Source organism: Panicum virgatum, chromosome 2N (genome assembly GCF_016808335.1).
Source record: "Panicum virgatum strain AP13 chromosome 2N, P.virgatum_v5, whole genome shotgun sequence".
Taxonomy (NCBI): Eukaryota; Viridiplantae; Streptophyta; class Magnoliopsida; order Poales; family Poaceae; genus Panicum; species Panicum virgatum.
Window position 1 is genome coordinate 970,624 of NC_053146.1, and position 14,818 is coordinate 985,441.

The 14,818-nt window shown below is 47.0% G+C and overlaps 2 protein-coding genes across 2 annotated transcripts; both read left to right on the forward strand.

The window, feature by feature from the left end:
• The first annotated feature begins 232 nt into the window (after positions 1-232).
• LOC120659238 lies at positions 233-8,899 on the forward strand. Its single transcript, XM_039937311.1, has 3 exons — positions 233-366; positions 490-595; positions 6,822-8,899. Exons 1-3 carry the CDS (start codon positions 329-331, stop codon positions 8,340-8,342), a joined length of 1,665 nt encoding a protein of 554 aa, XP_039793245.1. The 5' UTR covers positions 233-328; the 3' UTR covers positions 8,343-8,899.
• LOC120659239 lies at positions 1,658-9,460 on the forward strand. Its single transcript, XM_039937312.1, has 5 exons — positions 1,658-2,105; positions 2,206-2,438; positions 2,565-2,856; positions 8,659-8,844; positions 9,002-9,460. The coding sequence occupies exons 3-5, from the start codon at positions 2,580-2,582 to the stop codon at positions 9,064-9,066; spliced, it is 528 nt and encodes a 175-aa protein (XP_039793246.1). The 5' UTR covers positions 1,658-2,105; positions 2,206-2,438; positions 2,565-2,579; the 3' UTR covers positions 9,067-9,460.
• Positions 9,461-14,818: the final 5,358 nt, after the last annotated feature.

Genomic DNA, 14,818 nt, shown 5'->3' on the forward strand with positions numbered 1-14,818 from the left:
GGTCACCGCTGCCCCGGCGAGGCCGTCGAAGCAAGCCGCGGCGGGACCTCGGACGGGGAACAGGATGGAGGGGCCTCGGCGACACGCGCGCGCGGGTGGCTTCCCGCGGCGAGCGAGTAGGTGCAAAGTCGACGCTGTGACCTCCGTCGACGCCGGGCCGCGGCGGCGGCGAGCGGGGCGCGCGCGCCGGGCAACCACACGGTGGACGGTAGATCAGTAGATGTCCACCAGGAGGTGCTCAAAGCCCTCACATATTGGGTCACTCTTTTGCTATTCACCAGTTGTGAAAATGTACAGGCTCCATTTGAAATGGATGAGTTTTGCATGAATGAGTGCAATCCCACAGGAATTCTTCAAAGTTCCTAGGTATGATTAGGAATAAGTTCTTTCTGTGTTTGATGACTGCTGATAGTTTTAGCATACAGAAGAAAACATTTGGAAGGGTTCAAAGGATAGCTGCTCGTGTCTGATCGGAAAGTAATATTGCAGATCTGAATGGTTGCAAAACATCCATAGGCTATACATAAGTTTTGATTGGTTTATGAAAGGAGAACTCAAGATACAGCATTCAGATTTTCAGATATTGTTGGAGGAGGTGCACACCCCTAATGCTCTGGCAATGCTTGCAGTGCGCTAACCTTTTGAATAACATGAAACTTTTACTGCTAGTGATATCAGCTAATTCAAGAGAGTTATTTCCTTTGTTGGGAATTTGTAGTGCATCTAGCCTAGAGGCAACTTATGTTCAGTCAGTTAGTCAAAACTCGAAAGTGTAACAGGAGATACTGGTTAATATTGTTCCTGGCTGATACATGGGACCTGTAGATGCTAATCTGGAAACCTGATATTTCTGAACTTCATTACTTACTATCATACGTGCTCTACAGAGAAATTACATCGGCCACAAATGGAGATGTCTTAGAGCAAGTATTATAACCGGCGTTCAGCCGGGTGAGAGCCTACGGGCAGAAAGAGAAAGTAGGAGCACCCGCTCCCAGCCGGCGGATACACAAAATGCTGCTCCCATTCGCTGGCAATCGCTGTTGGCAGGGCCGTACCGGCAAATCCGGAGGCCCTGTGCGAAACAATGCACTGGAGCATTAGTGGCCTAGTGCAGAATCGCGAATGCTAAGCGTTAGTAACCGGCAAGCGCGATGTACTGTGTGAAAGCGCAAATGTTAGAAGTCCCACGTGTGACTGACAGTCAAATCATCACACAAGGCCCAATAACTATTTTTTATTCTAGAATTTTTATTGTTGCTGCAACAATTATTATTGTTTGCGCAAGAAAAAAATTATTACGGAACAAATTTTGTTCTGGCAACAAAACACAGTGGCCTGGTTTATTGGGCCGACTTTAGACCCAAAACATGGAATTCTGGAGAGGTTGGGGTGTTGTGACAGGTCCACTCGGGGTCACACGCGTGACCCCGAGCAGCACCCGTGCAAAGGAAGCGGTAAGCGATACACCTACGATGATTCATCTTTCAGGAGCAATTTGGGCCGTGTTTTGCCACAAATTGGGTCAACAATCAACTAAATTAAATTATCTATATAATTATACTTAATGTATACCTAGTATTTTAGGGGCCCTTCGAATTTGGAGGCCCTGTGCGGTCGCACGGCCCGCACGGGGCCAAATACGGGCCTGGCTGTTGGGTATTAAAATCCTGCAGGCCCTGCCACCACCGCGTGCTCCTTGCAGCCGGCTGCCGGTGAAATCACTAGGCTTGCTCTTAGTGGTTCCAAGAAGTAAAGGTCAAGAGCTGTACCTTTCTCGGCTTGCAGCCTAGTATTGGTAGTAGTAGTTAATAAAGACATGGTCAACTAGAATATCCTGAAGGTGAAAGCAGTAGCTAAGGTCAAACATGTGAATGGACTATTGACTCTCAATTAGGTGTTCTTAGTACGACTTTGCTCATTGGGTCCAGTTGTTCTTAATTCTTATATGTCCTACCCACGGAGTTCCATGAGAAGCATAGAATATACTGCATTCCAGGAACATCAAAACTGATACCGTATTGTTATCTTACCCATCCTGCAGAGTTTCTTCCTGAGGAGCCAGAGAGAACTCCAAATGGAAAGTTTCCTATCTGCAGTCCTAGGTGAGCTGATGACTCGATCCGTAAGTTTCATCATCAACTACAGCCTCATGGTAAACTGAAGTCGTGTTTGATCAAATCTCCTTAATTTAATCAATATCAGAAACAGGGGGAGAAATTAAGGAATTAATGGTGGTGCTGGATTTAGCTCACTAACCAAAGCCTCTAGGGTCATGAACTGTACCTATTCTCTGGTGGTACTGGTGGTATTTATTTCTTGACAACGTGGGAGAGGAAATGCCATGGAACAATCAGGCAAGGCCACAAGGACTTTGAAACGTCAAACATGGTACGCATTGGACAGGACTGACCTTCTGTATGACTAGAATTCTATAGGTACTCTCTCTCTCTCTCTCTCTCTCTCTCTCTCTCTCTCTCTTCAGAGATATATCATGCCAATATGCATTGTACAAGCACTGTCGTTCATTCTCACATCCCGCTCCTGCATTTTCTCTTCCAAAGGAGAGAGTCTCCCAAATGAGTATTCTCCTTGCTGCTGTTCTGGGCGACCTGACAACGAGATCCATAAATTTCCTCATAAAAAGTAGCTTCCAGGCAACAACACCGGACGTGGAGGATCGCCTCCGCAGGATCCTGTTCCGGGCACAGGTCATCGTTGATGAAGCCATGGGACGGCAGATCACAAACCGAGGTGTTCTTCAGCAGCTGGACATGCTCAGAGACGCCATGCACCACAGCTATTACATCCTCGACACCTTCAGATACCAATCTCACAGCGAAGAGGAGGCCAAAGGTCAGGTCCTGAGCAAGTCTTTCTCTCTTTTGAAAGCAGTAAATTCTCTACAAGGCTTGTATTCGTCCAGTAGAAACACACTGATTTTGGAACAGCTGCGAAAGTCGCTTGATGATTTAAGCTCCATGATCATTGATATGGAGGAGATAATCGTGCTCTTGATGAGCTATCCACGCCTATACCGCCAACCTTATAGCATGCATCTCCTAGTTGGAAATTGCATGTTTGGGCGCCAAATGGAAACTGAACTTGTCATCAGTTTCCTATTGAACACACAACCTCATGGTCCTAAAGAACTAGAGGTCCTGCCAATCATTGGCCCCGGTAAAGTTGGCAAGAGCACCCTTGTTGCTCATGTTTGTAAAGATGCAAGGGTCCGTGACCATTTCTCAGAAATACTTTTCTTGCACGGGCATGACCTCACAGGTGTTGACCTTGCTGCGCTCAAAGAAGGATATGTAACGGAACATCAAGATCATGGATCAAATTCAAACAAAGAGGGAAGAAGATTACTTATTGTTGTTGAGTTAGTTGGCACTCTCACCGAAGATGTATGGAATAAGTTGTATTCTGCTTCCATGCAACATGCACCAAGCGGTAGTAAAATCATTGTCACAAGCCGTTCTGATGAAAGCATAAAGTTTGGAACAACCCGACCACTGAGTCTGAAGTATCTGTCCCATGAAGCATATTGGTATTTCTTCAAAATGCTCACATTTGGAAGCATGGATCCTGAGATGCATCCGAGGCTTGCCCGCATGGCCATGGAGATAGCCAAGATGATGAAAGGGTGCTTCATTAGTGCAAATATGATCGGTTGTTTGCTGAGGGACAACATTGATTTCCACTTCTGGTGCAGGGTTTTCGCCTTCTTGAGAGGTATCGTCAAGAAACATGTCTCTAAATTGGGTGGGCATCCATTTGATCTTGTAAATGAGAAAAAGCATGCACATCTTGGGAGAATGTATACACCTTCTGAAGATCTCGTGCTTCATTATGAATATAAACTCTCTTCACAAGAGGAAGTTCCGGAGATAAGAATCCAAGATGTGATGTATGGGAGTGTTAAGGCTCATGGGAAATTTGAGGCCCTAGCATGGCGGTCTCAAATACCGCCCTACCATAGCTTTGTAAATGTATGTGAGATTCGAGGGGTAAAAACTGCAGGTACAAAGAGGAAGCATTGTATTAAAAACTAGTTGAATACCCCGCGCGTTGCTGCGGGATTTCAGGCCAAAAATATTGAAGTTGAGTGTGCTAAAAAAATGAAGTTATGAAGTTGCAGCCAACTTTAGCATTGGATATATATGACATGATTGTATATAAGAAATACTTAAATATTAAAGTCAATGTAAATATAAGAAGTTCTAATTGCCGAAACTGATAAAAAGATGAACTATAATAATTATGATAAGAACATTTTAATTTTATTTTAGGACAGTAACACACGTTGCATTCAACTGAAAAAAATAGCGTACGAAAGCCAGATGGTGCGAGAATGACCTGTGAACACGATGTGCAAGGAGGAAGGTCGGCACTTTTGGCAGGTCCAAAAGCAGGCAGGTCTTGCCATGCGGAGGACCAGTCGAAAGACAACCCGGCGGCACGCGAAGCTGGCACCGACAAAGAAAAGAGGAGACGCAAAATTAGTACAAATGGTAACGAAACGGTCGGAGGAAGCGAAAGCAGACTTGTAAGGAAGAGGAACCTGAAGAAGGCCGGGGGTGAGGCCGAAGTAGCGACAGCCGCTCCCACGGAGTGAGCGGCAGGAATACCAAGAACTGTGGATGCGATGGGTGACCTCGAGCGTCCAAACAGTCTCTTGGGTGTGTGGAGACCGCTACCGCGGCGCAATAATGAAAGCAACCATTCGATGATAATATGTGAGTGGGCGGTGGAAGCGGTCGGCCGCGACGGCACCGTCGGCCCGCGAGGCTGCGATGCCCGGTGACTGTGCCAGCGGCCGGGGTGTTGGCGGCGAGTGGGCGGTGAGAAAAAAATCAAAGGAATTAAAACAGAGGAAGAATAATCAGCTCTTACCTTAACACAAAGTAGATGGAGGAGAGATTGGGAGACTGCTGCTACCAGGGAAAAAAGCAGGGGAAGCGGAAGGATCAAGATGCGCTGGGGAAGATAAACAAAGTAGCATAATGAAATGGCCACATAAATGAATAATGATTTCGCATGAACAAACTCTTGGGCTTCTGGTAGTTTCTTGCGGCAGTTGGGATTAGAAGATGAATGGCCTTGTGTGAGTGAGTGAGATGGTGGATGTTGGATCATTGGACGTATAGGAAAACATAGAGAATGAAATCTAACGGTTTAGATTTAAGTGATGATGTGGCTTCATGTGGTTGCAGGAAAATCACAATTAATGATGTGGCTTTACTAATTTTTCTGTTACTATGGTTGTGTATGAAGACGTGTGATTATGTTTTGTTGGACAAGTCACAACACTGTCATGATTGGATCTTACAGTTTACAAAGTTGTCACACTGTACTTCTACATTGCCATCTATAAGGGTTATTTAATTAATTTATTGCTGACAGAATATTCCTGGTGTTCCCACAAAAGAAAACAGAGCATGCTGTTGAGGCATAGATTTTTTGCAATACTAGGCAATTATGTCCGTGCGTTGCTACGGGCAAAATTGATATAAGTATCAGATACGTATAGTTGTCCGTTAATTTGTAGGGATCTACGTGATCGAGTCGTGGACGAAGGGTTGGTCCGACTCTTATACGTGATGGACTAAGGCCCACCTGTCAATGACAGGAGGCGGACCAAATCAAAAATTTAGGTGGAAACCTTACTCATTTTAGAAATAGGTATAGACAATGAACATCCACAATATCTCAGATTGTCGCCATATTCAAGCAGGAGACGAAACTCTGGATTGAGCTAGGCCACTCGATCTCTATAACTGTCATTTCTGATTGTAACCAGTCCCAGACCAAACATTGGTCTGCGACACTTGCAATTATTCCATATGGACTGTATCTTCCGTTATTCCAAGATCAACCTGGTAGGAGGTTCCATCAGTATTTGATCTTCAGTTATATTAATAGGAAAATTGGTTCTGTATCATTTTTTTTTGACGGCCAATGGAAGGGGAGAGGACCCCCCACCAGATTTGATTGATTATGGCCCAGCACGGCCCGTGAGATGATTACATTTGCATTGAAAGATGACAACTTTTGTAAAATACCACCAAAAATAAAACAATCCATCCCAACCTAGAGGTGCTTATGCAAATATTCGGGATCCAATTTAGTGGGTCATGTGGAAAGTCTCGTGGTAAATTTGAGGTCCCAGCATGGAAAGTCTCCTATGCCGCCCTGCATCTTTTCATGTTTTCAGTTCAACCCTTCAGGCTTTTTTGTCAACAGAGTTAGTTAGCCTGTAAGCAATAAATAATAAAATGAAACAATTCCATTGAGCAGAGCATTGGTAGCCATTCATGAACAGACCATTGGTAGCCATTCATAGATACTTAGACAGCTACATCCGTTGAAACCATTCAGCTGGTAGCCTAGTATTGGTCGTAGTATTTAATAAAGATGTGATCAATCAGAATATCAGGTGAAGGTGAAAGCAGTAACAAAAGTCAAACATGTGGATGGACTATTGACTCTCAATTTTGGTATTCTTAGTACGGCTTTGCTTGTTGGGTCCAGCTGTACCTTTCTCAGCTTGCAGCCTAGTATTGGTAGTAGTAGTTAATAAAGACATGGTCAACTAGAATATCCTGAAGGTGAAAGCAGTAGCTAAGGTCAAACATGTGAATGGACTATTGACTCATTGACTCTCAATTTAGGTGTTCTTAGTACGACTTTGCTCATTGGGTCCAGTTGTTCTTAATTCTTATATGTCCTATCCTCAGAGTTCCATGAGAAGCATAGAATATACTGAATTCCAGGAACATCAAAACTGATACAGTGTTGTTATCTTACCCATCCGGCAGAGTTTCTTCCTGAGGAGCCAGAGAGAACTCCAAATGGAAAGTTTCCTTTCTGCAGTCCTGGGTGAGCTGATGACTCGATCCGTAAGTTTCATCATCAACAAGTGCTCAAACCCACCAGGGCTGGCTGTGGAGGACAGCCTACAAAGGGCTCTCCTCCGGGCGCAGGTCATCATTGAGGAGGCTGTGGGACGGCAGATCACAAATCAAGCCATGCTCCAGCAGTTGGGCTTGCTGAGAGATGCCATGCATCGAGGATACTACAAGCTCGACACCTTCAGGTACCAGCCTCAGTATGCGGAGGGCGGCAAAGATCATCAAACTGTGAGTCACTTTATGTCCCCGTCCAAGCTAACCTCTGCAAGGGATCCCTATTTCTCGAGTCCAAGGGCACAGAACTTGGGACCACTAAGAGAGGCACTTGACAGATTGACCTCCATGATTGTTGATGTGAATGAATTGGTCATTTTCTTGATGAGCTACCCTCGTCTGTATCGCCAACCTTACAGCATGCATATCCTGTTGGGTAACTGCATGTTTGGCCGCCAGATGGAAGTAGAACTTGTCATTAATTTCCTGTTGCATGAACAACCCCATGGTTCTGAAGAATTTGAGGTCCTGCCAATTGTCGGTCCAGCCAGAGTGGGGAAGAGCACCCTTGTCACTCATGGTTGCAAGGATGAAAGAGTCCGTGATCGTTTCTCAGAACTCTTTTTTCTGAACGAACATGAGCTTACAGATGAAAATCCAGCTTTAAGAGAGGTATGTGCAATGAAAAATCAGAATAGCGTGTCAAAATGCAACAAAGACAAGAGATTGCTGCTTGTTGTTGAGTTAGCTGGGGATCTTAATGAAGATGCATGGAATAGGTTGTATCATGCTTCCAGACAGTGTGTTCCCAGTGGTAGTAAAATCATAGTCACCAGCCGGTCAGACAAGGTTGTAAAGTTAGGAACAACACGACCTCTAACTCTGAAATATCTACCACATGAAGCATACTGGTATTTCTTCAAGACGCTTACATTTGGAAGCATGGATCCGGAGACGCATCCGAGGCTCATACAACTGGCCATGGAGATAGCCAAAACGCAGAATGGTTCCTTCGATGGTGCATACATCACCTCTTCTTTGTTGAGGGACAACTTTGACATTCAATTTTGGTCGAAGGTTCTGACTTTCTTGAGACAGATGATACAGAAGCATGTCTCCAAATTTGGCGATCATCCATCTCATCTTATGAACCAAAATAGACCTACACAAATTGGGAGAATGGTTGCACCTTGTCAAGAGTTTGTGGTATACTGTCAGTATCAAATCTCTTCACAAGAGGAGGTTCCAAAGACAAGAATCCAAGATTTGATGTATGGAAGCGTTATGCTGCCTCATGGTAAATTTGATGTTCTAGTATGGCGACCAAGTATACCGCCATACTATAGTTATATCGCTACTTGTGAGGTTCGAGAGCTAAGAACTACAGCTGCCAAGAGGAAGCGTTCTAGGAAAGATAAAGTTGCACTTTGTTAGTTTCATCATTTTCTGGCATGTGTAGGAACATATTTTTATGTTATTTTTTTTGGTAGGGTGTCACAAGTTACAGCACAAACAAATATGTAGAAGGATGTCAGAGGCTACAACCATTGTCAGAACTTTGCAGAATTATGCTGTCACTACATTTTCATATGTAAAATATAAATGTTTATCTATAGAACGATGATGACATTGAAGCATAGATGTTCATGGGATTAATCAATTCCTTGCCATTGGTTTAATTCCAGAAGTGGCCTCAGTATGGACTTTGGAATTGTCTCTTTGACTTTATCTCTTCAAGTCATCCCTGCAGGTCTTTTTGTCAACGGAGCCTCAATGGTCACCTTATTGAGATGGAGCAATTTATCAACTCCTTGTTCCATGTCAAGCAGAGCCTCTTGGTTGATGAAGACTGTGCATCCTACCAATCTTTTGCCAAGAAAGCTTTATGGAGTTAGTTGTACTGAATTGCTTGTTTCATATGATTACAGCTGCATAGGTACTCGAATCTTTCAAGTACATGTAATGAAAAATGGAGCAGTTTGATTCAGTCCGATGCTTGCTCTGTTTTCTTGTATGCACTTGAATGAGAGTGTTGGGAATTTATGTGCTTGCTTTCATCTGACATTCTAATTTCATTGTCTCTGTTTTTATAGTCACCTGGTGCTCCAAAGTCCAACCACACCAATCTAAAGGTGTCTGCTGCAAGAATACAAGGTAGCTAGGACAAATAAAAGAACCTTCATTGGTGCAAACATCATTGCTCGTGTGATGAGGAACAACTTTGACCCCATTTTGGTGCAAGGTCCTGACCTTGTTTTCTTGTTGAGATGGATCATCCAGATTTAGTGAGCATCCACTTGATCGTCTGGACCAAAATAGACCTACACCTCTTGGAAGAATGGCTACACCTCCTGAAGACCTCGTGATTTGTAGTCAGTATCAATGATCTTCAACAGGAGGAGGTTCTGAAGATAAAAATCCAAGATGTATGTATGGAGAAGCGTTAAGCCACGTGGTAAATTTGAGGTCCCAGCATGGAAAGTCTCCTATGCCGCCCTGCATCTTTTCATGTTTTCAGTTCAACCCTTCAGGCTTTTTTGTCAACATAGTTAGTTAGCCTGTAAGCAATAAATAATAAAATGAAACAATTCCATTGAGCAGAGCATTGGTAGCCATTCATAGATACTTAGACAGCTACATCCGTTGAAACCATTCAGCTGGTAGCCTAGTATTGGTCGTAGTATTTAATAAAGATGTGATCAATCAGAATATCAGGTGAAGGTGAAAGCAGTAACAAAAGTCAAACATGTGGATGGACTATTGACTCTCAATTTTGGTATTCTTAGTACGGCTTTGCTTGTTGGGTCCAGCTGTACCTTTCTCAGCTTGCAGCCTAGTATTGGTAGTAGTAGTTAATAAAGACATGGTCAACTAGAATATCCTGAAGGTGAAAGCAGTAGCTAAGGTCAAACATGTGAATGGACTATTAACTCATTGACTCTCAATTTAGGTGTTCCTAGTACGACTTTGCTCATTGGGTCCAGTTGTTCTTAATTCTTATATGTCCTATCCACGGAGTTCCATGAGAAGCATAGAATATACTGAATTCCAGGAACATCAAAACTGATACCGTGTTGTTATCTTACCCATCCTGCAGAGTTTCTTCCTGAGGAACCAGAGAGAACTCCAAATGGAAAGTTTCCTATCTGCAGTCCTGGGTGAGCTGATGACTCGATCCATAAATTTCTTCATCAGCAAGTGCTCGAATCCACCAGCGTTGGCTGTGGAGAACAGCCTACAAAGGGCTCTCCTCCGGGCGCAGGTCATCATTGAGGAGGCTGTGGGACGGCAGATCACAAATCAAGCCATGCTCCAGCAGTTGGGCTTGCTGAGAGATGACATGCATCGAGGATACTGGATACTACACGCTCGACACCTTCAAGTACCAGCCTCAGTATGCGGAGGGCGGCGGCAAAGATCATCAAACTGTGAGTTGCTTTATGTCCCCATCCAAGCTTAACTCTGAAAGGGATCCCTATTTCTCGAGTCCAAGGGCACAGAACTTGGGACCATTACGAGAGGCACTTGACAGCTTGACCTCCATTATTGTTGATGCGAGGAATGTTGAGTACTCTATCCTGCTTGTGTTGAGTGAATTGTCAACCGTGCGGTGTGATTGTGCGCTTGGTCTTTGGATTGCAGGTACACGGGCGTCGAGTGTCGACGGGGAGCTGCCGTGGAGGTGTTGTGGCTGATGGACCGTTTGGTGGACGGCGGTGAAGGCCAGCCGGGACCGGAGCTCGGACTGGGCGGCAACTGTGGCGTCCACTCCTGGATCGAGGGCGCAAGCGGCGACGGAAGGCGGATTTCTTGGTTTGCGCCACAAAACCAAGGAGGCGGACAGCGGTTGAAGACGCCAAGTCGTGGAGGCACGGGCGTCGGTCTCGGGACTGACGGAGGCGACGGGCGTCGATGGCGTCTAGGGCCTCGCTGCGGGCGAGGAGGTGACGGGCGTCAGGCGGCGTCTAGGGCCGTCAGAAAGCCGAGGCGGGAACGGCGTCTAGGGCCACGGCGTGGAGGCGGGAATCTTTCCGCGCGTGAGGTTTTGGCGGTTTTCTCAAAACCGGCCACCTACCCGGGTTTCGCGGACCCTCCAAAACCGCGGACTGGATCTTCATCAAGACGGCGGCATCGCGGAGAATACTTCGTTTCGAAGAAAGAACCTCTGTCGTCGGATGAGATCGTGTACAGGGGGTGCTGCAGGCCAACCGGTCTGACCGGTCCCTAGCACCGGTCTGACTGGTCTAACCAACCGGTCTGACCGGTCCAGCATACCGGTCTGACCGGTCCCGCGGGTATAAATACCCCTTCACTTGTGTTAGGTTAATTGCGGCTTTTAGAACTTGTCCGTGAATTCTCTGCTCCTCCGGGCCGCCGCCCCTGTGTCTCTCTCCCCCCGTTCCTCCCTTTAGGGTAGATTTAGTTAATGGATTATTGAGACCTTGTGTGGGATTTGATTGGGAAAGGAGGCCCTATCCTCCTCGTGCCCTCTGGGCTTTTGAATCGATTCAATCTCATCGTTTTTGTGCCCGTTTGTGATGGATTTTGGTTTCATTTTTTGTGCACACGATTGCGATGGTTCCACGAGTTCTTTGTTGTGATTCCCGTACTTCTAGCACTATCCTAAACCCTCTGGAATCACTAGCTCGTTCGAATTCGATTTCTTGAGTTCTAGAGAAAACCCCATCCCTTTTGATCTCATCCCGAAATTCTCGTGCTATGGATATCTTTAGGGAGAGATCTCTTGGGGATACGTTCTTGGGGTAGGAATGAAGCTTTCCTCCAAGTTTCATTGAATTTGAACACAATTTGCTCGAGATTCGCGGTTTGAAGGTTGGATTTCGGGGGTTTTCTGGGTGCCACCGGTCAGACCGGTAGGCAAGACCGGTCAGACCGGTCTGCTAGTTTTTGAACAGCCGAGACCGGTCAGACCGGTCCAGTGCACCGGTCAGACCGGTCCTGGCAGATCAGTTCTGCAGTTTCCCCGATTCGCTTCCGATTTGCTTCGTGTTTTCGCTCGTTCGTTCGAGACCTTTTGTGTTGGTTTAGCTTTTCAATAGCTACTCCAAACTTTGGTCAGAATGCTTGAGGGCTTGGGTGATTTTGGGACATAGGCCGACGATTCGAATTTTGAAGGAATTTTGATCGGCTCCCATTCACCCCCCCCTCTGGTCGCCGGCTTCTCGTGCTCTGTGTACTCAAGGGCACCAGCAGATCTGTTCGTATTGACCTTGTTCACAATCGACTGTTCGAGACTCACCGGCATGAGTACGAGAACTTCACACAGGAGCCGGGTGAGAGCATTGACCTGATGTTCAGTCGTTTTCAGTCGATTGTGAACAAGGTCAATACGAACAGATCTGCTGGTGCCCTTGAGTACACAGAGCACGAGAAGACTCTCAAGTTGCTCTACGCACTTGACCACTCTGTGTGGGATCTCAAGGTGAACACGATCATTGAGTCTGCAGGATATGAGACTCTGACCGTGAACGAGCTTTTCAGCAAGCTCAAGGCCACGGAGGTGGATAACCTGACACGAGCCAAGCTCAATGGTGCCCCTCCTTCCAAGAGCGTCGCTCTTGTGACTGGCCCAGGTGGATCGAGCTCTAACGCTAACTCTGCTCTTGGCTTTTCTCTTTCCTCTTTGCCTTCTGTTTCAGATGAGCAGCTGGAGACGCTGGGCGACGATGACTTGTGCCTCCTCATCAGCAAGTTCCAGCGCGTGTACCACAACAGGCAGAGGAAGAAGAACCCCGGGTGCTACAACTGCGGCGATCTGAACCACTTCATCGCCGATTGCCCCAAGAAGTCCGGCGGTGGCCAGAACAACTCCTTCGACTACTACCGCCACTGCGACCGCGACGAGGGAGGCTCCAACAAGGAGCGTCGGCGCCACAAGCACCGCAGTCATGACCGGGGAGGACGCTTCGACAAGGAGTCGCTCAAGAAGCGCTTCCAGTACAAGGCCAAGAAGAGGGAGAAGGCCTTCCTGGCGCAGCTCAGCGACCTCGACAAGAGCTCCGACACCGACCGCTCTTCTTCACTGACCTCCGACGACGACGACAAGAAGAAGAAGAAGCGGGACAAGGAAGCCACCGGCTTCATCAGCCTTTGCTTGGCGGCCAGTCGGCGCAAAAGCTTCTGCACCATTGCGGGCGAAGCCGATGGTGCTCGTGCGTTTTCGAGTGGACATGCTACACCGACGCACTCCGGCTCTTCTCCTGGATCCGAGAGCGATTCAGAGGTAAACTCCATGATCGACCTGCTTGATACAGAGGTTAGGGAGTTGTACGCCGCTCTCAACAACCAGAAGAGGCTGCTTAAGGAAGCAGTTAGAGAGCGTAGAAAGCTTAGGGCTGAGCTGGCTTGTGCTAGGGAGAAATCTAGTGAGGATGAGTGCGCTGGCTGCATATCTCATATGAACGATCTTGTTGCTCTCCGTGCCAAGCATGATGAGAACGTCGCGAACTTAGATGTTGCTAAGATTTTGCTTGCTGACGTGTCTCATGAGCTCGCTAAGGCCAAGCATGAACTAGAACTGGTTAAGGATGCTCCTATTGTTAGCGATGTGCTTAAATGTGATGAGTGTCCTATCTTTAAGTCCGATCTAGCTTCATTGCAGTCCAAGTTTGCTACTGTTGTGTGCGAGCTAGAGGAGATGAAGTCTAGGCCAGTTTTGCTTGATGCTTGTAAGCTTTGTCCCACGCTTAGGTTGGAGCTAGAGGAGAAGAACGCTTTGATCAAGTCTTTTGGAAAGACTAAGGTCGTAGAGTCTAGCCCACCTATTGACTGCTCTGTTTGCCCTGGTTTGATCTCTGATTTGGATAATCTTGCGGTAGAGAAAGCCAACCTAGAGAATGAGAATACCTATCTTAGGGCGATTCTTAGTTGGGTCTCTGCTAGTGAGCCGCAGTTGGGCATGATGATCAAGCAGTTCAAGCGTGGTGATGGGTTTGATGTCGGTTACACATACACGAAGTCAGACTTTGACAGGTTGTATGGTAAGATTGGCAAGGCTACTGGAAGCATTGCTAGCACGAGCACACAGCCTTCGCTTGTTGACCCCGCGGATGGTGTGCTTACAGAACCACCGAAAGCACCTCCGCAGAAGCAGGTTTGGGTTCCAAAGCCCAATGAGCTGAGGAATTCCCTTGACACGCTCCCTGCTGCCACAGATCAGGTTGCCCAGAAGAAGAGGGCTGCTCCTCCCCGTCCGCAGGCTAGGCCTCCACCTCTCAAGCATGAGGTGAGGTACCACTGCGAGTTCTGTGACAGGGAAGGTCACCTGGAGGAGTTTTGCTTCAGGAGGAAGCGGGCTGTGAGGAGAGAGCAGGAGAGACAGAACGCGGACATGTACTCTGCTCGGGTGCATGGTCCTCCTCGACGTGGTGAAAGGCGAGATGCCAGGGCGCGCCGTGTAGGTGGAGGTTAGGGAGACGGTGGTGGTTACCGTGTTCCAGCGGGTGGTCGCTTTGCCGGCCGTGCTCCTGGTCGTTTTCAGTACGGCTATGGACCACGGGACCGAGGCTTTGGAGGAGGTTTTGAGGCTTCACGCTTTCCTCGCGGTGGTGTTCGTCAGTCACGCGGTAGACGGGACGGGCGATACGCTTTGTCTGGTTTTGCTAACCCTTCTGTAGAGCAAATCGCTCGACACTGGTTCGCTTCTCACTTTGCTAACCCCAGTGTTGAGACATTTGCTCACCCTTTGTCTCACTACTGATGTGCAGGTTGGAGGCTTAAAGAACAGGTGGATCATGGACTCCGGTTGTTCGCGCCACATGACCGGGAATGACAAATGGTTCTCCAGCCTCACCCCGATGCGCTCAAAGGAGTACATTGTGTTCGGGGATAATGGAAGAGGAAAGGTACGTGGACTTGGCGCTGTTCGAGTTTCTGATCGCTTTACCCTG